The following is a 25,812-nucleotide window of genomic DNA, read 5'->3' on the forward strand; positions in this document are numbered from 1 at the left end:
CTGTTTTCTCCATTGGTCTAGTGGAAGGACAGGGAAGCCCATGGACTTTGGTAATAGGCCCCAGTTTCAGCCCTGGCTTTGACACTTAGAAGCTGTGTAATTAAAGAAGGTAAGGATCAATTTTGTCCTCAGTGAAATCGTTAACACTTATATTTACTGGGATAGTGAATAAAATAATATAAAGTGTTTAAAACAATATCTCACATGCTATGAACACTCACTAAATTCAACATTAGTAACTAGTGGTGATGGTAGAGTGCTAATAGCACCACTAGTTAGTGATAATTAATAGAATATGCTAATTCACCTTAGTTCAATTGCAATATGTATTTGTCTTTTCTATGAAGGCCGGAAAGAAAGTTTTATTTTCACTGAGAACATTGTTTCTATGAGAAACATTCTGGCAAAAAGGAATTCAGTGAAAAGAAGTGCTGCCCTTCCTGAATGAACTTTCAAAAGCATGTTGCAGATTGAAATCTAGATTGCAGTGTAAGCAAAAATGTATCCATTTCTGCAATGTTTCTCAATATTGAGAACTTACTGCATTTATTCCTTTTTCGCCCTTAGCAACAAGAGCAAGACCCAACCAACCTATACATCTCAAATCTCCCCATTTCTATGGATGAGCAGGAACTTGAGAATATGCTGAAACCCTTTGGACATGTCATTTCCACAAGAATACTCAGAGATGCTAATGGAGTCAGCAGAGGTGTTGGCTTTGCCAGGTAAAACCTTTGCTCTTCTTTCACTTTTCCATTTTAATTCCATTCCTTTCTAGTACAAGACATATGCTAGAATATAGAATATTCAAAGAAATGTAGCTAATCAAACCAGTGCTGTATCTTTGCTCTGAGTCAAAGAATTCCAATGTAAGTATAAACATATTGTTCTTGCTAAAACGTGTACATAGAAAGTTTATATCTGTCTCAAGTCATAATGGTATGCATAACCTGTTCCCAGCCCTCTCTCTGCCTATAGATCAATAAAATCAGATGCTGCCAGTTTCTGCTAGGGGTAGTAAATGCCTGACACCCCAAAGCTAAAAAGCCCATGTGGTGAACAAAAGTATTCAAGTGTTTGAGCATTGATTTCCAAAGAGCAAGATGGTAGATTTCTCAGTCAGGGAAAGAGAGGAAAGATTTTGAGAAATAGGAATCCTTTGGAAGGTTTGGAAGTCCCAAGGAACTCAGAAATGTAAAGGAATGTGAAGAGGACATTTGCATTTAAGAGGCCCTGGCTCTGTGATTTTGATGTTTTAAACAGAACGGAAAAGAGCAAATTGCATTTTCTTTTCTTTCTTTTTTTTTTTTTTTTTTTTTTGTCTTCGGAAAAGGAAGAGTAGTTTTCATTTTAACTTGAGAATGTTTATAAAAGAGGATCTCAGCCAGGAATGGAGTTAAAGTGATTGTACCTGCTGTGCTTTCATGAAAAAACAAAGTTAAGAAAACTACAGAGAAAAACTGCTCAACGACAAAGAAGAAAAGTGAAAGCTGTGTCTCCATGGCTGGGTGGGTGTTTATGTCCATTGAGCTGAATTAGCATGACTGAGTGGATGGATGTTAGTGTCATCTGGAAGGCAGCCCCTTGCAGGCAGGCAGGTGTGTCTACTCATGGGAAACCCTGCCATCACTTGGAAAAACCATATCAGACCAATGTCTGTGAACCAACTTGGAAAGATAAGAAAATATAAATAGTAACTGATCTCTACCTTGACCTCCCTGAGGTCATGGACCACATCTCAAAATTCTTTTTAGTCCCAACAATATTCTACACACATTAGCTTGGAAGACACATGTTTAATGATTTGAAGAGAAGTCAGCAAAATGAAGAACACCTCCCTGTCTTAAGTGTTTGCACGAAGCATTCAACGTTTTCAGAATATTGTTAACTGTGGCTTTGCATGGTCAAGGCAGAACTAATCACACCACCTGGGTCTCTAAAATTTGCTAATGTAGTCATTCTTGGATGGTGGACACCCTGCAGTTGGAAGCCTGGCTAATGCAGGAGGCACAGAAATGTCTGCCATGCTCCTTTGGTTCTGCATCCACCTCCTGCCCCACCCCTCCCCAAGCTCTCTCTAACAAATTAGTTTCTCCTTTATTTGTACTACTGATGAGAAATGAACATGATTAAATTCATCAAGAGAAGACATATTCTAAGATCTATGTTTTATTTTGTTTTGTTTTAAGCAAAGGATTTTGGGTACAAAGTTTGCTCAGGCTGCCATAACACAATACAACAGATGGGTGGCTTAAACAACAGGAATTTATTTTCTCCCCCTCCTAGAGGCTTGAAGTCAAAGATCAGTACATTAGTAGGTTTGGTTTCTTCTGTCTTGTAGATGGCCTTCTTTTCCCATATCTTCACATGGTCTGCCCTTTGTGTTTGTTCCTAATCTCTTCTTTAAAGGATTCCACCCTTATGACCTTGTGTTGATTTATTTACCTCTTTACTAGCCCTGTCTCCAAATTCTGAGGAGATTCAGAATTCCTCCATTCTGAGGTCCCAGGAGTTAGGACTTGAACATGAATTTGATGGGGGACACAGTTAAGCTCATAACACAAACATTGGGTTATTTCCTTCTCCCACTTTATCTTCTCTGTACGCTTTGAGTTCACTTAAAATGAAGAATATATTCTTCTTAAATGTAGAGCCAAGTAATGCACCCTGTAAGAGGCAAAACTATGTGCCTAGTGTACAGTGCTGTGAAAGAGAAAAACTTACACAGATTTTTTTTTTTTTCTTTAGGAGCTAAGGGAGGATGGGAATTTTAAATTATTATTTTATGCCTGCTCTGAATGCAACCTCTCTTCTGCAGTGCATTTAGTAAATAGAAGCCACAAGTGATTCTTTAAAAATGCAAATCTGATCATGTCAGGGGCCTGCTGACTTTCCTTCCATATGGTGTGAGTGATTGGTTTTACCCACCTCACCAACACCATCCCTGATGTCATTATCCCTGACATGGCTCGCCCTCCTGGCCGTCTGTCTTCCAGCGTCCAGTCTGGAGCACAAGCTGCCTTTCTTCACTGTTACACTGTTCATGACTCCCTTGCTTCTGCCTTCTCATCCCTCAGATATTAAGTTAAATGTCTTTTCTGCAAAGAAGTCTTCACTGACCTCTAAGTCCAGCCTTCACACAAAGTTAGGTGCTCTTGTAAAGCTCCTGTCAAAGTTTTGTTCTCTCAAAAAGAATTTATCACAATCACAATTAGTGCACTATTTAATTGCTGTCATCACTACCTGGATTGCACATTTCTTAAAGTCAAATTTTCTTCACTTTTGCATGGTTGGATGGGTAGGTGATAGAGGTCATAAATATGAAATTCCTAAGCAGCTAAACTCCAAGCAATGGTCTTCCAAAACTTTGAGCTTTAAATACAAACTATGAAACCCATTCCAATATTGAGACTTAGATCTCTGTACTTGGAATCATGTATTTTCCAATTTCAGAAATTAGTATATGGATTGAAAAGAAAAACACAGGTTCAAGTCAAGCCAATGATTTCTTTTGCCCAAGAAATCAAAAGAAAATATCAATTTGCCTCTCTTTTACAAGTTCAGGAAACAGAGAGAATAAGTATGTCATTCTCCATGTATCTTAGACCTGAAATTCCAAGGAGCAGGATCTGACATGATTGACCTAATTTGATGGTGTAAGAAAATAATTTTAGCTATTTCAAATGTATGTAGGTCTGCCCAAATCCGACTTTCTTACACTTGAACATTTGCCATATTTTTCTGCACAATGTGGCTATTGCCACAGTGAAATAGATCATTAACAAATTAACTCTTACACAGGTGTTCCTTCTTTTTAAAATATTATCCTTTTTCCACCCAGGCTTTCTCATATGGAGGTCCTCCTCTGAAGCACAGAACAGAGTTGATTTCAGTCATCTTCTCAGTTCTTCCAAGGATAGTACATAGCTAGCAAGAGAAATTAATAGCTTTAGGATTCATGCAATGCATGCTTTGGGTCAGTGGTTCTCAAAGTAGTTTCCAGGGCAGCAGCCTCAGAATCACCTGAGAAATTTTCAGAAAAACAAATATTTGGGCACCACCTGAGACCCACTAAATTAGCAATGGAGGAAGTGGGGAGCAGTTAGGGATTTAACCAGCACTTTAGGTGACTCTAATGCTCTCTAAAAATTGAGAAACCTCATCTGAAGGCATTAGGACTGATTCTCAGAATCATCTGAAGGGCCCATAAAAACTCAGATGGTTTAACCTCACTCAGAGATTTTTCCAGATATGGTTGATTCCTACTGATGCTGCTATTACACTTTCTCAAAATACATTCATCATAACTCTGTCTCTCTAAATCTCCTTTCCTGGTCCATGGTTCCTGTTGGATAGAGACCTTGCTTCATACTTTTTCATGTCTATCCTAGCACCTAGACCTAGACCCAGAATGCTATCTGACACATAATTGATCTTAACTAAATTTTTGATGATGAATAAATAATTTTTTTTCAGGGGGGGATACTATAGGCAGGGAGATAGCTTTTGATGATAATGATAAGGCAATTCTGAGATGAGTGTCCTGGAATATTAGAAAAAATTAAAGTAGCACCAACCCAACTAGGGCTGGCTCACAAATTGTTCCTTTCTCTGAAAGTTCACAGTGTCATAGTCATTATTAAAAACTATGTTATGCAGTTGGTATAAATCCAGCTTGTACTTATGTCTAGTAAATTGTACAGATACCTTAAATTGATGACTAACTCAATTCAGGAGACCTGGATAATTTTTTTCAGTAGACCTCATTTTGAATATTACCACTGGTAACTTCTAAGCATCAGCTGTTTTTGTTTTTGTTTTTGTTTTTTTCTGTGTAATTCTCTTTTTATATATTGTTTTCAGGTGTACAACTTATTGATTCAAACTTTTTTATAGATTACACTCCAACTATAGATATTAAAAAATATTGGATGTATTGCCTCTGCTATACAATGTATCCCTGTATTTTTTTTAATTTTGAAAATAATTAGAACCTCTTAATCTCCTACCCCCTATCTTGATCCTCTCCCCACTGGTAACAACTAGTTTTTTCTTTTGTTTTAAAGATTTTTTTTCCCATCATAGTTGGTTTATAGTGTTCTGTCAGTTTTCTGCTGTACAGCAAACTGACCCAGTTACATATACATATATACATTCTTTTTCTCACATTATCCTCCATTGTGCTCCATCACAGTGACTAGATATAGTTATTGGTGCTATACAACAGGATATCACTGCTTATCCATTCCAAATGCAATAGTTTGCATCTATTAACCCCAGATTCCCAGTCCATCCCACTTCTTCCCCCTCCCCCTTGGCAACCACAAGTCTGTTCTCCAAGTCCATGAAAATCATGGACTGTTCTGTGGAAAGGTTCATTTGGGCCTTATATTAGATTCCAGACATAAGTGATATCACATGGTATTTGTCTTTCACTTTCTGACTTACTTCACTTAATATGAGTTGTTTCCATGTCTTGGCTATTGTGAATAGGGCTGCAATGAACATGTGTGTGTGGGGGTGTTGTGTTCAAGGAAAGTTTTGTCCAAATATATGCCCAGAAGTGGGATTGCTGGGTCATATGGTAGTTCTATATTTAGTTTTCTGAAGTACCTCTATAGTGTTTTCCATAGTGGTTTTACCAATTTACATTCCCACCAACAGTGTAAGAAGTTTCCTTTTTCTCCACACCCTCTCCAGCCTTTGTTATTTGTGGACTTAATAATGATGGCCATTCAATGGTGTGAGGTGGTATCTCATAGTAGTTTTGATTTGCATTTCTCTAATAATAAGTGATGTTGATCACTTTTTCATGTGTCTCTTGGTCATCTGTATATCTTCTTTAGAGAAATGCCTATTCAGGTGTTTGCCCATTTTTCAATTGGGTTGTTGGTTTTTTTGCTGTTGAGTTGTGTAAGTTGTTTGTATATTTTAGAGATTAAGCACTTGTCAGTTGCATCATTTGAAACTATTTTTTCCCATTCCATAGGTTGTCTTTATGTTTTTTTAGGATTCCCTTTGCTATACAAAAGCTTGTCAATTTGTTCAGATCCCAATGGTTTATTTTTGCTTTTATTTCTGTTGCGTTTGGAGACTGACCTGAGATAACATTTGTAAGGTCGATATCAGAGAATGTTTTGCCTATGTTTTCTTCTAGGAGTTTGATGGTGTCTTGTCTTACATTTAAGTCTTTAAGCCGTTGTGAGTTTAGTTTTGTTTACAGTGTGAGGGTGTGTTCTAGTTTCATTGCTTCACATGCAGCTGTCCAGGTTTCCCAGCAACACTTTCTGACAAGACTGTCTTTTTCCCATTTTATATTCCTGCCTCCTTGCTGATGATTAATTGACCATAGGTGTCTGTTTAATTGGTCTGTATGTCTGTTTTGGTACCAGTACCACACTGTCTTGATGACTGTGGCTTTGTAATATTACCTGAAGTCTGGGAGAGTTGTCTCCTGCTTGTTTTTTGTTCCTCAGGATTGCTTTGGCAATTCTGGGTCTTTTGTGGTTCCATATAAATTTTTGGATTGTTTGTTCCAGTTCTGTGAAAAATCTCATGGATTATGCTTTGAGCATGTACATTGCTTTGGGTAGTATGGCCATTTTTATGATATTAATTTTTCCAACACAGGAGCATGGAATATCTTTCCATTTTTTTGAATACTCTTTAATTTCCTTGATTAATGTTTTATAGTTCTCAGCATATAAGTCTTTCACCTACTTGGTCAGGTTTATTCCTAGGTATTTCATTTTTGGGGTGTGATTTTAAAAGGTATTGTATTTTTTTTTCCTTTTCTAATATTTCATTGTTAGTATACAGAAATGCAACTGATTTTGAATGTTAATCTTGGATCCTGCTACTTTGCTGAATTCGTAGATCAGTTTAAGTAGTTTTTGTGTGGAGTCCTGAGGGTTTTCTATGTATAGTATCATGTTATCTGCGTACAGTGACAATTTTACCTCTTCTCTTCCTATTTGGGTGCCTTTAATTTCTTTTGTTTGTTGACAAAATACTACATATATTGTTCCATGCCTTCCTTATCATTAATAATGCTGCTATGAACATTGTGGTGCACTATCTTCTCAAGTTAGTGTTTTTGTTTTCTTCTGATAGATGCAGAGGAGTGGAATTGCTTGATCACATAGTTCTATTTTTAGTTTCTGGAGGACTCTCCATTCTGTTTTCCACAGTGGCTGTACCATTGACATGCCAATGACGAGGGTTCATTTTTCTCCACATTCTTGCCAACATTTGTTCTTTGTCTTCTTTTTGATGATAGCTATTCTAACAGATGTGAAGTGATATTCACAGTTTTGATTTGCATTTCTCTGATGATTTGTGATACTGAGCATCTTTTCATGTGCTTGTTGGCCATCTGAATTTCTTTTTTTGAACAATGTCTGTTCAGGTCCTCTGCCCATTTTTTAATTTAGTTGTTTGTTATATTTTTTTTAAGTTGTATGAAGTGTTTAGATGTTTTGCATATTAACCTCCTATCAGTTATATCATTTGCAAATATATTCTTCCATTAAGAAGGTTGTCTTTCTGTTTTGTCAGTGGTTTTCTTGGCTATGTATTTTGCTTTTTGGGAGAATTAGCCCAAAAATATTAGTTTATTTTGCTTTTGGGAGAATTATTGAAAAAACATTGCTATGATTTATGTCAAAGTGTATTCTGCCTGTGTTTTCTTCTAGGAGTGTTATGGTTTCTGGTCTTACTCATAGGCATTTAATACATTTTAATTAATTTTGTTAAACAGTATGAAGAAATGTTCTAATTTCATGCCTTTGCACATTGCTGTCCATGTTTCCCAGCACCAATTATTGAAGAGACTGCCTTTCTCCATTGTACATATTCTTGCCTACTTTGTCACAGATGAATTGGCCTACGTGTGTGGATTTATTTCTAGGCTTTCTATTCTGTTCCACTGATCTATGTATCTATTTTTGTCCCTGTGGCAAGCTGTTTCATCTATCGCATTGTAATGTAGCCCAAAGTCAATGATCCTGATACAACTCAGATCTGTCCTTCATTCTCAAGATTGTTTCAGCTATTTGGGATCTACTGCATTTCCAGAAAATTTTTAAAATTAATTTTTTTCTAAGTCTACAAAACATGTCACTGGTATTTTGATAGAGATGCATTGAATCTGTAGATTGCATTGGGTCGTAGGTTAATTTTGACAATATTAATTCTTCTAATCCATGAACATGGATTGTTTTCCATCTATTTGTGTTATCTTCAATTTCTTTCATTATTGTCTTATAGTTTTATAAGTACGGGTCTTTGATTTTCTTAGGTATGTTTATTTATAAGTATTTTATTTTTATTTAATTATAAATTGGATTGTTTCCTTAATTTCTCTTTATAATAATTTGTTGCTAGTATATAGAAACACAACAGATTTATGTATATGTATTTTAGATCCTGAACTTTACCAAATTCATTTATGAGTTCTAGGTTGTTCTGTTATTTGTTTGTATTTGAAGGTGTCTTCAGGATTTTGTACATTTAGTGTCATGTCATCTGCAAGTAGTAATACTCTCAGTCCTTCCTATCCAAATTGGATTCCATGTTTTTCTTTTTCTTGTCTGACAGAGGTGGCTAGGACTTTTATACTATATTGAATAAAAGTAGCAAGAGTGGACATCTTTGTCTTGTTCCTGATCTTAGAGGAAATGTTTTCACTTTTTCACCATTGAGTATGATGTTAGTTGAAGGTTTATCCTATATGGCCTTTATTATGTTGAGGCATGTTTCCTCTAAACTTACTCTCCAGAGATTTTTTTAAATGTAAGTGGATGTAATATTTTGTCAGAAGTTTTATCTACATCTGTGGAAATGATATTATGAGTTTTATTCTTCAGTTTCTTAATATGGTATATCACATTGAAAGATTTTCCTATATTGAACTTATTTGCATCCCTGGGATAAATCTGACTTGATCATAGTGTATGATCTTCTTGTTGTTGTATTTGATTAGGTTTTCTAATATTTTGTTGCTGATTTTTGGATCTATGTTCATCAGTGACATTGGCCTGCAGTTTTCTTCATTTATAATGTCTTTGGCTTTGGTATTGGGTTAAGGCTTGCCTCACAGAACGAGTTTGGAAACATTCCTTCCTATATAGGTGTGTGGAATAGTTTGAGAAAGATAGGTGTTAACTGTTAATCTTTGATAGAATTTACCTGTGAAGCCATCTGGTCCCGAACTATTATATGTTGGGAGTTTTTAAATTACTGACTCAATTTCATTACTGGTAATTTCTCTATTCATATTTTCTATTTATTCCTTGTTGAGTCTTGAGAAATGTAACATTTCTAGGAATTCGTCCATTTCATCTAGATTGTCCATTTTATTGGCATATAGTTGTTTGTAGTAATCTCTTATGATCCTTTGTATTTCTCTGGTGTCCATGGTAACTATTCTTTTTTCATTTCTACTTTTATTGATTTGGGTCCTCTCTTTTTTTTCTTGATGAGACTGTCTGAAGTTTTATCAATTTTGTTTAGCTTTTCAAAGAAACTGATGGTTTTATTGATATTTTCTATTGTGTTTAGTCTACTTCATTTATTTCTGCTCTGATCTTTATGATTTCTTTTCTTCATTAATTTGGGGTTTTGTTTGTTGTTCTTTCTCTAGTTCTTTTGGGTATAAAGTTATGTGTTAATTTGAGATTTCTCTTCTTTCCTGAAGTAAGTTTGTTTTGCTATAAACTTCCCTCTCAGAACTAGTTCTGTTGCATCCCATAACTTTTAGATCATTGTGATTTTGTTTTCATTTGTCTTTAAGTACTTTTTTACTTCTTCTTTGATTTCTTAAGTGATCCATTGGTTGTTTAGTAGCATGTTATTTAGCTCTCATGGGTTTGTGTTCTTGCAGCTTTTTTTTTTTTCCTGCAGTTGATTTCTATTCTTATAGTGTGATCAGAAAATATGATTGATATGATTTCAATTTTCTTAAATTTACCAAGGCTTGTTTTGTGGATGAGCATGTGATCTATCCTGGAGAATATTTCCTGTGCACTTGAAAATGATGTGTATTCTGCTGTTCTTGTATGAAATGTTCTACACATATTACCTTCATCTGGTCTAATGTGTAAGGGTAGTGCTTTGTTATTGATTTTCTTTTGGGATGCTCTGTCCTTTGAAGTAAGTGGAGTGTTAATCTCCCCTACTTATATTGTGGCACTGTCAATTTCTCCCATTTATGTCTGTTAATATTTGCTTTATGTATTTAGATGGCCCTATGTTGAGTGCACATACATTTAGAATTGTTATCTCTTCTTGGATTGATCTCTTGATTATTATGTAATGTCCTCCCTGTTCTTTGTAATAGCGTTTCTTTTAAAGTCTATTTTATTTGATATAAATACCGCTACTGTATCTTTCTTTTGATTTTCATTTGCATGGAATAGCTATTACCATCTCCTTACTTTCAGTATGTGGGTATCTTTAGATCTGAAGTGAGTCTCTTATAGACAGCATAGATACAGATCTTGATTTTGAATCCATTCAGCCACTCTGTATCTTTTAACTGGAGCATTTATTTAGTCATTACATTGAAAGTAGTGATTGATATGTATATATTTACTTCCATTTTGTTAGTTGCTTTTCATTATTTTGTAGGGGTTTTTTGTTGTTGTTATTGTTCTTCTTTTGTTCTTGTCTCTTGTGGTTTGATGACTGTCTTTAGTGTTATGTTTAGATTCCTTTCTCTTTTTTGTGTATCTATTATAGATTTTTGGTTTACAGTTACTGTGAGGTTTATATACAGCAATATATACATACAAATGCAATTATTTTAAGTTTCAGATTTCTTAATTTCAAACACTCTTTAACAACCCTGCATTTTTACTTTGCTCCCCTCACAGTTACTGTTCTGACATCATGTTTTATATCTATTTGTTGTGTATATCTCTTACCCGCTTATTGTGGATAGACATGAAAGACTGGGTCCTGGGTTCTCTGGTGAGCAGGGCCAGGCCCAGGGGTGGCTGTGGGCTCAGGGGTGCTTGAAGCAGCCTGTCTGCTGGCAGGGTGGGGCTGTGTCCCCACACAGTTTGCTTGGCCTGACACATTCCTGTGCTGGTGCCAATAGGCTGGTGGTTTGTGGTGGAGCTGGGTCCTGCGGTTAATAAACTAGGGGTAAGATTCTAAAATGGTGCATGCCAGCACTTGTGTTTTGGTAGAAAGAACTCCCAGAAATGGCTGCTGCCAACATCTCTGTCCCTAGGATGAGCTGAAGTTTTCCCCCACCTATCCAGAAGACTCCAAGATCATCAGGTGGGTCTGATCCAGGGTCCTTGAAAATTTCTGCTGCTGCCCTGGGACCCAGAACATGTGAGGTTTTGTGTGCTCTCTTAGAGACTGGAGTCTCTGTTTCCCACAGCCCTCATTGTCTCCCCAAAGGAAGCCCGACTGGCCTTCAAAACCAAATGTTATGGAGGCTCATCTTCCTGGCACAGGACCCCCAGACTGGGGGTTCCAGTGTGGGTCTCAGACCCCTTGCTCCTTAGAGAGAACCTCTACAATTGTAATTATCCTCCTCTTTGTGGGTCCCCCACTGGGGGCAGAGGTCTTCACTATACCATGTCTTTGCCCTTCCCACCTGCCTCACTCTGGTTCCTTCTTTATATCTTTAGTTGTAGAAGAAGTTTTCTGGTAAGTTACAGACTTTTTCACTGGTAATTCTTCTCTAAACAGTTGTAATTTTGGTGTGTTTATGGGAGGAGGTGAGCTCAGGGTCTTTGTACTCTACCATCTTGGGACAAAATTCTAGATGTGGTTCTTGATTCATGTGCCCGGGATCCTAAAATTCCTTTGCCTAGAAAGAAAACCTTTCATTATTATTTTGCTTATAAGCTATGCATTAATCTTCTTTCATAATCACCTCTTCAAAGTAAAGGTGGTACCTTCCCCATATATTTAAAACTCAGAACTTCAAAGCATTGGTTTGAATGCCAGTAGGGTGCACAGACAGCCCAATTATAGGCTTTTTAAAGTTCCAGAAGCACTAGATAGTGTCTGAAATTACAGACATTTTATTTTATTGTTATTTTTTACTCTCTTGTAACTTAAAACACTTTTGTAAGATCCACCCTCCTGCAGGCAGCATTTTATAGCCAAATCATAAACCTTTAAAAACAAAAGTTGATGGTGGGAATGCTGACAGTCAGACAGTCAGACCCACTATTGCGGAGCTTGTGAGTGCCAACAGACTACCTTGCCTTCCAGCAGGAGGATCAGAGCATAAATCAGCGCCAGTCTGGAGGGACATGACTGTGTGTTCATGTTATCCATTTCCCATTCCCAGAAACATGAGACCATTTGTCTAACAAAAATCACATTGAAAGAGTATTATGAGAGGCCAGTAAAGAATGACCCAAAGTAGAGAAGGGATGAGGGGTAAGTGTTCACAATTAATCCAGCTTCAACATCTGGGGACATAGAATTGCTTTAAGAAATGCATTTACTGTCCCCTGGTGAGCTAAAGAGCGTGAGAGACCGCTGAGCACAGAGACCTTTGTATTCTGAGCATTTTTCACCTCTCTTCAGTACTCTTAATTTGATTCTCATGGAGTTTTGTTTGAATTACTTTTAACATATGGGCAGCACTGTGTTTTACTGTTCCTGGCCAAATGAGCAAGTTTTCCAAATAAATAATTTCAGTTCTTTCTTTTCACTAAGAAAAAGTAATAATAATCATGGTTATAGGATGATCAGCCTGATTATTAAATATCAGAATAAATAACAGATTAAAAACATTGGGGAGTTCCCGTCGTGGCGCAGTGGTTAATGAATCTGACTAGGCACCATGAGGTTGCAGGTTCGATCCCTGGCCTTGCTCAGTGGGTTAAGGATCCGGCGTTGCCGTGAGCTGTGGTGTAGGTCGCAGACACGGCTCAGATCCTGCGTTGCTGTGGCTCTGGTGTAGGCTGGCAGCTACAGCTCTGATTAGACCCCTAGCCTGGGAACCTCCATATGCCGCGGGAGCGGCTCAAGAAATGGCAAAAAAAAAAAATTGGTTTTGTATTTTAATTACTTAAATGTCATTACAGTTTTATTGATTTACTTTCAATGACCTGGCATTTCTTCCTATCTTTTCCAACCTCTTGAAGTATAAAGAGAACTCTGATTCTGAAGAAACATAATGAAAATACAGAATTTTTTAAATTATAAAGCAAATACAAATACTTCTTTTGTAGGCAAATATAGATTGCTTTTAATATGTCCATCAAGGTTATCTAAATGTGTTTTTATTGTTTGGAATGAGTTTTGCTCATATCCACCTTAAGTCCATCTTTGTGTTAATGTTTCTCCCTTGCTGTTTTGGCAAATGCGTTTGCCATTACTGTATCTGACACATTAACTAGGAAATCAAATGTGAGCAAAGAAAATCTCTGAACTGTAAACCTAGTGATTAGTAATCTCCAAACTACAGCTGTGTTTGCTCAGAAACAGGTTATAATTGTGTTTGCTGAGACTGAAAAGAATAAGGGCCATTATTCCTCTTGATAATTTTAATTCTTCTCTCAATTGCCAGCAGATGTGATCCACTGAAGAGAGAACCCCTCGTCCACCCTCTAGCTTCTTTATCTTTACTCTTGTTTTACATGTTTATGTTCATCTTTTTCTTTACACTGCCTCTTTGTTTTTCTGTCTTTTACCATCAGAAAGTCATGATCATGGCTAGAGAAGGTAGAACGATCTGTTAATTCTGCTTTCTTTTTTATACATTTGAAGCCCTGGGTTTCAAAACCCAAACCATCCAACCAACGTATCAATCAACCATACAAGTGAATTAAAGTGCATTGGATAATCTAGTATTTTGAAATCTCTTAGACTTAATCTAATTATATACATTCCTTTATAAAAAGTTAAATGAGAAAAAACACTTAATCAATTTGTTTTATTATTATGAAATTGAAATGATGGCATTACAAAGACAGTCCTCTGTGGGGTGGGAGGAGAATGCCACATATTATTTACCCTTGTGAAACTGAAATTGGGGAACTTTGTTACCTGAAGATTGGAAATGGAGACCATTCAGTATGCTCAGGGCCTTTCTGACCCCTTTACCATATACCTGCTGTAAGCACAAACCATAAAGGGGACTCTTGAGCCATTTGAAGGCTATGGGGATTTGAGGCAGGTTGTCAGCTTCCAGCTAATACAGAGAAAGACTTTGAACTAACATTTGGAGGACAAATGTGAGCCTCTTGCATTGAGTATCTTTCCCAAATGCTCAGCTTTCTGTGCATTGGGCCAACCTGAATTCCATATTTGTATGGTTATAAACATGGCTTTATGAGTCTGAAATAACTTAACTTGCATCTTAGTTCTGTTTTTCCTGTGTTTTTGGACTAGTTGTTTAAACTCTCTTAACCTCCCTTCTTGAAATGTAAAGTGTATTCATTCATTCATTCTTTCCATTCATCTAATATGTGTCTTGTGCACTACTACTAAGACAGTAATTGTTCTAGATGCAATAATTAGAGTTATACAAACACCAAAAATATCTGCTTTCATGGATTAGCATTCTATTGGATTAAAGACAGACACAATAAGTATATCATCAAACAAATATCGTTATATCAATTAGCATCAGATAATTAATATCACATTATGCAAGTGTAATAAAAACAGAGTATAGGTGTATAATGAGAATGTGGCTTAATGAGAGGCTTGAGGTCAAGAGCAGGAAAGCCCTCTGAGGAAAGAGCATTAAAACTGAGTTGTAAATGGTAAGAAGAAACCAGCCTAAGAGCCCCCGGTGGATCTGGAGAGGGAAGAGAGCCATCCCAGCAAACGAAAAGGGAGGAGAGCCAAGATAGAGCCGAGTTCCACATGTTTGGGAAACAGAAAAAAGAAAAGTTTGACATGTTATAGAAAAAAGAAAAGAGATGTAATAGATAGCAATATCTAGTAATGAGATATGGCTGCCACTCAAAGAGACTGATGAAAAGTGATAATGCATTCCAGTTGCATTTAATGGTGTGATTCTTCTGGACCTGAACATACTATACTGATTTACTCCTTCTTTATCTCAGTTTTAATTTTTGAATTTAATTTTTTCCACTTCTTTTGTCAAGTTCCTTTAGAAAATATTAATCTATCATTAAAAGATAGGTTTAGATTATGATGCATCCAGACAACCACATCACTTAAGGATAAGCAAGTAATCTGGAAGGAGCAGTTCCCAGACTAAGTATAAGTAAACTTCCTTTTCTTACATTTTTCTTGAAACACACAGCCTCACAGATCATTTTGTTGCTTGATTGTTGATAGTTTTATGATGTAGCCATCAGGGTGCTGGCTAGAAAAAAAATTTCACCCCAGATGATCCAATTGAAGAGCCTGGCATGCAGGCGTATTTATAGAAGTGTGGGCGGAGGTGGGGGAAGTGGTGATGGGATGCCGAGACACCCAGAGATGAGCTGCATAAGGAACTTTTACCCCTGAGAGCCAAAGGCAGATGGAGACATACGTCTAGAGCCCAGTGAGATCCAGTGCCTTGGAGGAGGAGCTGCCTGGAAGCACTGTAGACAGAGAAGGGTACAACTCCCTCCAGACTGACATGGTACCAAAGCAGAAAGGATGAAGGCCAGTCAGACTTCTATTTCCACCAGGCCTCCAGTGAAGATAGCAATAAAAGTTGTCAAGATAACAGACCCAAGATGATAGAGTCCATGGAAGGGTCACTTCTTTGGGGTATAGAACAGAGCAGATAAGACATGTAGGGGAGAGCTAAACGGACCATAGTTACCATGTGGAAAACATCTCATCTCATCTTTCAAGAGCAATCAGAAATTCCCATTTTCACATGAAGTCTCCAAATCTTTAAATGTTGACAACTATTTTAAATTGTTCAAAACCTTTATTCAGCCCAAATAAAACATACATAAATGTGGGATTTGGCCCCTGGTTTCCAAATTGGGACACTTGACAGAGAGCTCCAGAGCAATAGTCTTCAACCCTGGCTACACACTGGGATCACCTAGGCAGCTTTGAAAAATACATTCCTGGACTTCACGCCAAAGCAATCAATTCAGAATCTCCTGGGCTAGGACCCAGGCATTGGCATTTTTTTTTTAATTTTTTTTAATTAATGTATTTATTTATCTTTGTATAGATTCTTTTTTCTCCTATTATTATGCTCCGTCATAAGTGACTAGACATAGTTCCCAGTGCTACACAGCAGGATGTCACTGCTAATCCATTCCAAAGGCAATAGTCTGCATCTATTAACCCTAAGCTGCCAGTCCATCCTTCTCCCTCCCCCTCGGCAACCACAAGTCCATTCTTCAAGTCCATTGGTATTTTTTAAAATAGTTCCCTGATAATTTTAATGTACAGTCATTTTTTAAATAAGGGTTTTTTTCCTAAATTACAATAATTTAGTTTTATAGAAGTTACAAAGATTGTACTGTTTTCTTATACCCTACATCCAATGTTACCCATTGTTAACACTATGCATTACCAGATTAAGAAACTGACATTGGTATATCATTATTAACTAAACTCCAGATGCTTATTTAAATTTCACCAGTTTTTCTATTGACATCCTCCCACTTTTCCAGAATCTAGTTCCTGGTACTATTTTACCTTTGTTGTTTTTCTCAACAATCTGCTCTTGTCTATGACAGTTTCTCAGACTTTGTGTTTTAGATGAGTAGGTATCCTGGAAAATGGGATTTCTCAATGGTTTTTTTCATGATAGGATCCATATTATGTCTAAGTTTTGGAAAGAACACTGTAGAAGTGAAGCGCCCTTCTTGTCACATCATGTCAGGGTGTAATCTCCATCCTGAGAACAGTTGCCCTAGTTAATACTGGTTGGGTGAATTGGAGATGGCAGGACCCATCCAGCTTCAAAACAGATTAAAGCAGATCAGTGCAGGAAATTAGGAGAGGAGTGGAGCTCCATCTCTTCCAAATAAGCCACTGAAACTGAGAGTTGGAAACAAAGTTCTATTCTAGGCTCATCCACCAACGAGACTTTAGAGAAACCACCACCTTGGAGTGTTAATTTCTTCATCTCTACCATGTAGAGGTTGATATCTGAAGTTATTTTCAGTCCTGAAAATATTTAGTTCTAAAACTTTGGAGTGGATTTTCACAAGCCAAATAATGTCCACACTTGTATTTCACAAGAGGGGTGCATTGCAGTGCTAAGCAAGGTGTTACCCAAATGTCTGGGTTTCTGCCAGAGGGTGACAGGGAGGCCACTTGGCTGCCCTATTTGGCGTTTATGACACTTGTATCCTAAGAATGTCAAGCACCTCAAAGGAAGAATTGCAAAAAAAAAAAAAAAAAAAAAAAAAAAAAAAAGAGGAGGAAATTCAACTCATTCACTTACCTTTGTTCCTTAAACTCACTATTATACCTTCTGTTACCATGGTTAAGAGATAAATAACATAATTTGTTTTCTAAAAGTCAAAAGGGATGCACATCTTAGTACTTTAAAAAATCTTTTGTGTGGACCCTTTCTGTAAATCTTACCTGAAAGGAGGATGACTGGCCTGCAAAGTTGTACATTTAAGTTGCCAATAATTCGTATAGAGCAAAACCACAAAAATTTCACAATGGTGGAAACCTCTCATTAACCATAGTAAATGACAAGGTGGCTTTCTTTTAAATACATGATTAATAATGCTTATTTCTCAAAGATCATATTTGTTTTAAATACATGATTAATAATGCTTATTTCTCAAAATCATCAGAGAGATTTGCTATGGAAGTGAGACAGGTAGGCTGCCAATAGTTTTACAAAATACTTTTCCACCTCTCTGTGTTAAGTCTGACCCAGAACATTCTCCTAATATTGGATCAGGTGCTCTCATCTGATAATTCGCTTGTGGGGATTGTATTGGCTGGGAAACCAGCTCCTCTTTATAGTTGTGGAAAAAAAAATTTTTTTAAATCACAATTCTGTGGTGCATTTCAAATGACTAAAGCCAGGTTCCTAGGCACTGAGACAAGAAAGAATGTCAAACAGGACCTTTCCTGTGTATTTATATTTAAACATCAGCCCTAACAGAATACCCTGAGGCTTTGTACAATGATTGGAGCCTTGTAGGAGCCTAATGAATGCATCAGTGGTGAATAGTTGGCTGGGCATGGAGCTGTTCGGGTCCTGTGTAGAAAGAATAGATGCAGTTGTCATGATTCATGGCCTATCCAGAGGGTCCCTGGAAAGGCAGCTTTGTCTGGCATGCTGCCATTTAGACCCACTGGATAATGCTAGTGTCAGTTTCAACCAGAGCACGTGGCAGACAACAGAGAGCTTGAGCTGGCATCTCAGAGAGGCTAATTGTGAAACTGGAGAAGAAAATGGGCACATTCTTCCTAAGGTGGCCATTCAAATGCAGTAAGCCCTCCCAACCCCCCCACCCACCCACCCACAACCTACACCCCAGCCAATAGGTTCCACTCTGAGCCTTTCTCCTTGGCCACTCCTCTATTGCCATCTTGGCTGGGACTGCTTTGTCTTGTTAAAATGTGCCCTGTGTATTAAAAAGAAATTGTCACTGCTGGGTGGTGCAGTATAGCATAACATGCTTTGACACTAAGAGCCAGCAGCTACAGAAAACAGACTTTTATTGCATTTATTCTTTCAGAGACGAGAGTCTCTAAAGGCTCCTGCAGACATTCACTTAGTTAAATCTGAATGAAGCCAGAGTGAACACTTTAACACTGATGTCTTCACAGAAACAGTACCCACCAGGCTTACTGGAGCTATAAAACCGTCCTAAGAAAAGTCGGTCTATATGTGGAATTTAAAAGATGATACAAATGAACTTATTTACAAAACAGAAACAGACTCACAGATTTGAAAAGAAGTATATAGTTACCAAAAGGAAGTGGCCAGGAGGGAGTGTTAAAGGTTTGGGATTGGCATATGCACACAATTATAAACAGAAAGGATGGTCAACAGGGACCTGGTGTGCAGCATAGGAAACTCTACTCAATGTTCTGTGATAACAACACATATGAGAATGGATTTGTGTTTATGTATGGCTCAGTCACTTTTCCATACAGCAGAAACAAACCCGTTATCATTGTAAATCAACCATATTTCAATGTAAAAAAAAAAAAAAAAAAAAAAAAAAAAAAAGGAGCTCCTGTTGTGTCGTAGCAGTAATGACCCCTGCTAGTATCCATGAGGATGTGGGTTTGTTCCCTGGTCTTGCTCCATGGGTTAAGGATTCAGTGTTGCTGTGAGCTGTGGTGTGTAGGTCACAGATGTAGCTTGGATCCCACACTGCTGTGGCTGTGGCCCACAGCTGCAAATCCAATTAGACCCCAAGCCTGGGAATATCCATAAGCCTTGAGTGTGGCCCTAAAACAACAACAACAACAAAATGACCATACTGGAATCCAGAAGGGAAGATGTGAGGCTTTCAAACCTGGGCAAAAATGTTTTATGTGGGCGGGGAGGGTTAGCCAGCTGACTTTCTTATTTGACTTCCTCTGTATTCCTGAAAACAGGTTACATGGAATTAGTGAGTACACACACTCATACTAACACCTGTCCACTGTCAGTGTTCATTTAGAATTCTGTGTCATTTTGAAGACAAAGAAGAAGGATTTGATTTGTGGACTCTTGCAAGCAAGCTTTAGATTCCTAACTGCCTTTTATCTAGATGAGTACGGAGACAGATTGAACAGGGAGGGGCTCTGGGGCATAAGCTTTTTATTCTGTAGCTCTCCTAGAATAAAAATTCCATAAAGGAACATCTGTAGTAATTAAGGGCTTACATTTCCTTTCCCATTCATGTCTCTGCTAGGAAGGAAGGTTATTTTCCCGAAGAGACAATAGATAGTGGATCCTGCGGGAAGAAGGAAGAGCAGAACTAGAATTCTTTTATTCCTAGAAATGGAAGTTTCCTACTTAAAAATAAAAATGCATACCTAACAACTTGGAAGACCTAAAATGTTCCACTGGAAAGAGAACTTAAAAGAGTTAGCAAAGCTGTACTTAGCTACTCCAAAATACTGGGAATGGGGAACAGTTCATCTTGTCTGTCTAATCCAAATATCCTCTAATTTTGGGAACACTTGTGATTAAGCAGTGACCACAGTGCTATTTTCTGGTTTTCTTTTTATTTATTAAAAGTGGATCGTATTAAGCTTAAAGGTTTTTAGTTTTGCATGTGGACACAAAAGTGAGTCACTCTTCAAGTGGTCTTCAAAATAACACTGTGTGAAGCCACTGGGCATCTGATAAATGAATGCTAACCTGTTAATGTCAAAATAAGCCCCTACACTTCTTGTCATAGTGCAACCAGCTATGTAATTTGTGGGATCCAGTGAAAGTTAAAAATACAGGATCTCTTATTTTAAAAGCGTTAAGAACTTCAAGACAGTGACAAGAGACTTCTAAACCAAGTACAAGGATTTTCTAAGTGCAGGGCTCTGGTACTGCATGAATCTGACACTCCTGCTTTGGTTGGCCACAATGCAGAAAAAAGTGTGCATCTTCCATATGCTTCCTAGGAACATACATCAAAAAAATTAATTTGAGTCATAAAATAATTAGAGCTTCTCAGATGGAATATGCTTTTGATACCATCTTCAAATAGGGCTACCAGCAGTTCTGGAGCATATATCTGGAGAAAACCATTGTTTTAAAAGATACATGCACCCCAATATTCACTGCAGCACTATTTACAGTAACAAGACATGGAAACAACCTAAGTGTCCACAACAGAGGAATGGAAAGAGAAGATGTGGTACATATATACAGTGGGCTATTTGTCAGCCATAAAAAACAAAATAATGCCATATACAGCACATGGATGGACCTAGAGATTATCACACTAAGTGAAGTCAGACAATTAAAAACAAATGTAATATCACTTATATGTGGAATCTAATAAGAAAGGATACAAATGAACTTACATACAAAGCAGAAATAGAGGCACAGACACAGAAGGCAAACTTATAGTTACCAAAGTGGAAAGGGAGAGAAAGAGATAAATTAGGAATTTGGGATTAACATATACAGACTACTATATGTAGAATATATGTAACCAACAAGGACCTACTGTATAGCACAGGGAACTATATACAATATTTTGCAATAACCTATTTGGGAAAAGAATCTGAAAAAGAATGAATATGTGTAATTGTCTGAGTCACTTTGATGTGTACCTAAAACTAAAGCAATACTGTAAATCAACTATATTTCAATTAAAAAAAATCTTTTAACCTAATAAGTCAGATGCCCTGTCTACACCTCCTAGTTTATTTCCAAGAATTTCCCAGAGTGAACCTTCCATCTGGCCACAGTACTGCTCACACTACCCCATCTGGAAGGACAGAGCCTCCCATCTTCCCAGCTCAAGTACTGCTATAGTTACTTCTCCAAAGGTCTTTGTGGCCTCTTGTACTGAAATTCTCACTGTTTCCTTGGCTTCTGCAATTCATCTCATATTTGAATTCCTATAGCTATGATAAATGTATTACTTGGCATTTGTTTATATGTTTTTTTCCTTTTCTTCTTTCCTCTGCATGTAGTATGATCATGTAACATGATCCTAAAAACACACACAACATTAAGTTGTAGAAAAGTTCTGCAAATTATGTCAAAAGGCTCCATTCCAAGAAAGTTCATACTAATAACAGCATAAAATTCCAAATTATACACTTTGCCTTTTAGATAAATTTCACACACTTCATATACATTCTTTTATATGTATGTGTACTGTTTCTTGACTATTTTTCCTCTAGAATACTCTTTGTGGGGATAAACTTTTGATCAGAAGCTATCCTTTAATTTTAACTTCCTCACACAATTAAAAAAATAATAAAGGCCAGGAATTCCCATTGTGGGGCAGTGGAAACGAACCTGACTAGTATCCATGAGGATGCAGGTTGGATCCCTGGACTTGCTCAGTGGGTTAAGGATCCAGTGTTGCCATGAGCTATGGTGTAGTTTGCAGATGTGGCTTGGATCTGGCATTGATGTGGTGTAGGCCAGCACCTATAGCTCCCATTCAACCCCTAGCCTGGCCAATTCCATATGCCGGGGGTGTGGTCCTTAAAAGACTACTACTATTACTATTACTACTACTATTACTACTACTATTACTATTACTATTACTATTACTATTGCTGCTGCTGCTGCTGCTGCTACTACTACTACTTACTAAGGGCCAGATATAGTGAATATTTAGAAGATGTTGCTGATGCAACTCTACTTAGGAAATGGCAACACTGCTGACGTGACATTTTTGATGGTATGGCCCCCAATGATCGATCATTCACTAGCTTTTATGTGCAGTACCAAAATTTAGCACTAAAAAGCCAGTCTAGGAAAATGAACATTGAATAGGAAAAAACAGAGGCTTGTCCAAAGATCCTGAAAGTTAGGACCTGAGGTTTGTGTCTGTGTGTTCTCCTCCCACATTTGGGACCCCCAAATAACGCCCTTTTGTAATCTCTCATCCAGTGCGTTTTCAACAAAGATGCCATGACACTGGTAATCACACTACTGTGTGAACCTCTGCTTTAGACTGCATATTGTTTAAGCACAGCACATCCCCTCTCCTCTTTTTGTGGAGCCCCTCCAGGTACAGTTTAGTAGTTCCAGTGCAGCCTGGGGTCATGAAAGCCTCAGCTAAATACCCACCCCTATCACCTCATGACAGGGTGGTTCACCTCGCTCAGCCTTGCTGTCCTCACTGGTGTGAAGGGCAGTAACTAGATCTGCCTCTCAGGTTTGCTAACTCAGTGAGTCAACAGATGTTTAGTGAGCACTTCCAAGTGCCAAGCATTGTTGCACAGATTAAATAAGACAGTGACTCAGGATTATGCCTGGGTGGTGGCTCCACATAGAGCTGTCCACTGTAGCAACTTTCAGTAGAGAAAATGTTGCTCTCATCAGGGATGAGTTTGTGGTGGTCTACCAGACTCGTCACGGTGGTCATGGCAACAGTTGACAATTCTGGTAAAATTCTCAAATCAAGCTTTTCTTATTTTTCTTTCTAATTTATTTTTCCTGGATATACACAATGTCACCAAAGTATGTGTTCTCTTGTTTCCCCAGAATGGAGTCTACTGAAAAATGTGAAGTGGTAATTCAGCATTTTAATGGAAAATATCTGAAAACACCACCAGGCATCCCAGGTAAGAAATTCCATAAAGTAATCATTAATAATGTCTAGGCTCATTGCTATTGTTAGAAAGAATATATTGTAATAAGACCTGTGGCTGGCCACTGGGAAGGAAAAGTTTGCTTTATAAATATGTATATTTTAATACCATGTAACAATTCATCTTTCTCAAAACTACCAAAAGCTTCTTGGTGATTCTTCTTTGGCCTGCCTTCTGAATCCCTGCAGTTAATTCTCAAAGGTGAATTAGAAGAAAAACCTAGCAAAGAATAGTTTAAATGCACTTGAAGTGAAGAAAGGTTGTGACTCATCATTGATATTGGTATCCTGATTTCTCATTGATAAAATATCTAAATGGTGATATATTATAAATAAAATAACAGTAGAATCCACAGATTAAAGCCAGTTCCCAAACATTTCTTACCAGCCCATGACAAGAAGAGCATAGAAATGGAGTGTACACATTTAGAAACTTTTATAGCAATATCACATCATCAATATTTACCATGAAATCTTAGTGCATAATTTCATATTTTACTAAAATATCAAGTGTACATTGAATTTTGTTTAAACCGTCCATTTATCAGAGATAATCTGAGAAGCACCAATCTAGAGTACCTTAGGGCATTTCACATTTCTGAAGGCAAAATCCTTAAGATTTGACACACATCACAAGATGTAACTTTATGCTAAACTAAGAATTATAATCGACATAAACAATTGAATATATCACATGTGTCAGGATGTAAGCTAGGAATGCCTCAACTTGCCATTAATTTGGTAGTAGTATGTATAAAAATTATTTAATAGTAAGTGAATAGATTTTAAAATATATCTTATTCATATGTAAATAAAATTGGAAGAAAATACATCTTACTCATGCATACAGATATTAAAGGTTGAGTAAAGTTCTGAAATAAAGAATTATAAAAAGTAACCAGAGAAATACCTGACTACTACATGTTGGTCTATTTGTTGCATTTTGAGTTTTGGTGACTCTCGGAGGAAAAAAATGTGGCTTCACCAGTCTTACAGTATATTTCCATTTGATGATTTTAAGCTGCATCTCTGTATTGTTTGCTATGTAATATATTGACTGTTAAAACCCAGGGTTAAAGAGTTCAGGGGTTGAGCATTTTGGTTCCTTAAAATATATTGAGATTATATAGCAAAGGAAGTCTGAACAAAAGGAGAAATATCTTTGTGACAGGATCAGGTTCCTTTTATGACTTGCCAAGTTTCAGGAGGATGTTGAGAGAGGAAAAAGGCCCTTCAGATTGGCACTTGGATGATAGGGAAAATCCAAAAGTAGAACCTCTGGTTAATCGCGAGTCAGCAGTAAAACTGCCTCAATTCAATCTGCTTCCATGTGTGACATTCCCTTGAGAACCGACTGCATTATGATTCAATTGCAGACATATGGTATTGTGAAGAACAGAGTTAGCAGTTTTCATCTCAGCATGTAGGCTGCCCTTGCATTTTAGGAGAAATAGCTTTTTTTTTCCTTTTAGCATGAGACATTTTAAGACATTCTACTCAGACCCATCATCAAATAAAGGAGTTGCATTGTTAAAGAATTTCCCCCTTATTCATCCCATTTTATCCAACAGATGTCTACCTATATAGAAGGCATTCAAACTAGATGTGAATTATATGTTCTTTTGCAAAATTCAAGAATGAGCAAATTACGTGGAAATTGTTGATGGAAGTTTGAATACAGGTCTCAGTTTATAGTTCCTCCCCTTTGGATAAGGCAGTGAAATCCTTCTTGACCTGATTGACTGAAATTGATTTATGTTAACCAACTGAACAAATAGCTGATGAATATAATTTATTGCCAAAGACAAAGAAAGTCACTACAAATCCCCCAAATGTCTGAGTATCCTTCCTTGAATAGGCAGGCTGTGATATTAATCTATCTAATATCATAGCTACACCCAATGGAAACACTGTGAATAGCAAGAACTTGGTTATGAGTTTATCACTCACTTTTATCTTGTGGGAACATGAGCAGCAAAATAATTATGCTCAGTTATAAAATTCTTAAGAGATACAACTTATGCTTCTGAGATTTGCACTCAACATTACAGAATTAAAGATATAATACCAGTCATCATCCATACTTGAATTTCTTATTTGTGCCTGCTTTGGACTTCAAACAGAGTTTAATATGGGCTTCAAAAAAGATAGATAGATATGTAGATACATAGATAGATAAATATGTCTCAAAGAATAGCTGATTTTATAATGTTTTGTTAGTTTCAGGTGTACAGCAAGGCAATTCAGTTATATATCAAGTTTTTTCCTTTATAGGTTATTAAAAAATATTAAGTATAGTTCCCTATGCTATACTTGGAAGGTATATCCTTGGTGGTTACCTATTTTATATATAGTAATGTGCTTATGTTAATCCCAAACTCTTAATTTATCTCTCTCTTTCCCTTTCCCCTTTGGTATTCATAAATTTGCTTTCTATATTTGTAGGTCTATTTCTCTTTTGTATATAAATTCATTTGTATATATATATTTTTTTCTTTAGATTCCACATATAAGTGATCTCATATGATATTTGCCTTTCTCTGTCTGGCTTACTTCACTCAGTATGATCATTTCTAAGTCCATCTATGTTGTGACAAATGGCATTATTTCTTTTTACGGCTGAGTAGTATTCCATTGTGTGTGTGCGTGT

At 37.1% G+C, this 25,812-nt stretch overlaps 1 protein-coding gene across 3 annotated transcripts in view; it reads left to right on the forward strand.

Annotated features, from left to right (window-relative positions):
• The window catches only part of RBMS3 (RNA binding motif single stranded interacting protein 3), a 1,489,550-nt gene that overhangs the window by 1,211,714 nt on the left and 252,024 nt on the right, over window positions 1–25,812 (forward strand). For all 3 annotated transcript variants that reach the window (XM_021069971.1, XM_021069970.1, XM_021069972.1), the window contains exons 8-9: window positions 568–725; window positions 23,057–23,136. In XM_021069971.1, coding sequence (XP_020925630.1) covers window positions 568–725; window positions 23,057–23,136 — 238 coding nt within the window. The remainder of the gene's footprint in view (window positions 1–567; window positions 726–23,056; window positions 23,137–25,812) is intronic.

This window comes from Sus scrofa, chromosome 13 (assembly GCF_000003025.6).
Source record: "Sus scrofa isolate TJ Tabasco breed Duroc chromosome 13, Sscrofa11.1, whole genome shotgun sequence".
NCBI classification, from domain to species: domain Eukaryota; kingdom Metazoa; phylum Chordata; class Mammalia; order Artiodactyla; family Suidae; genus Sus; species Sus scrofa.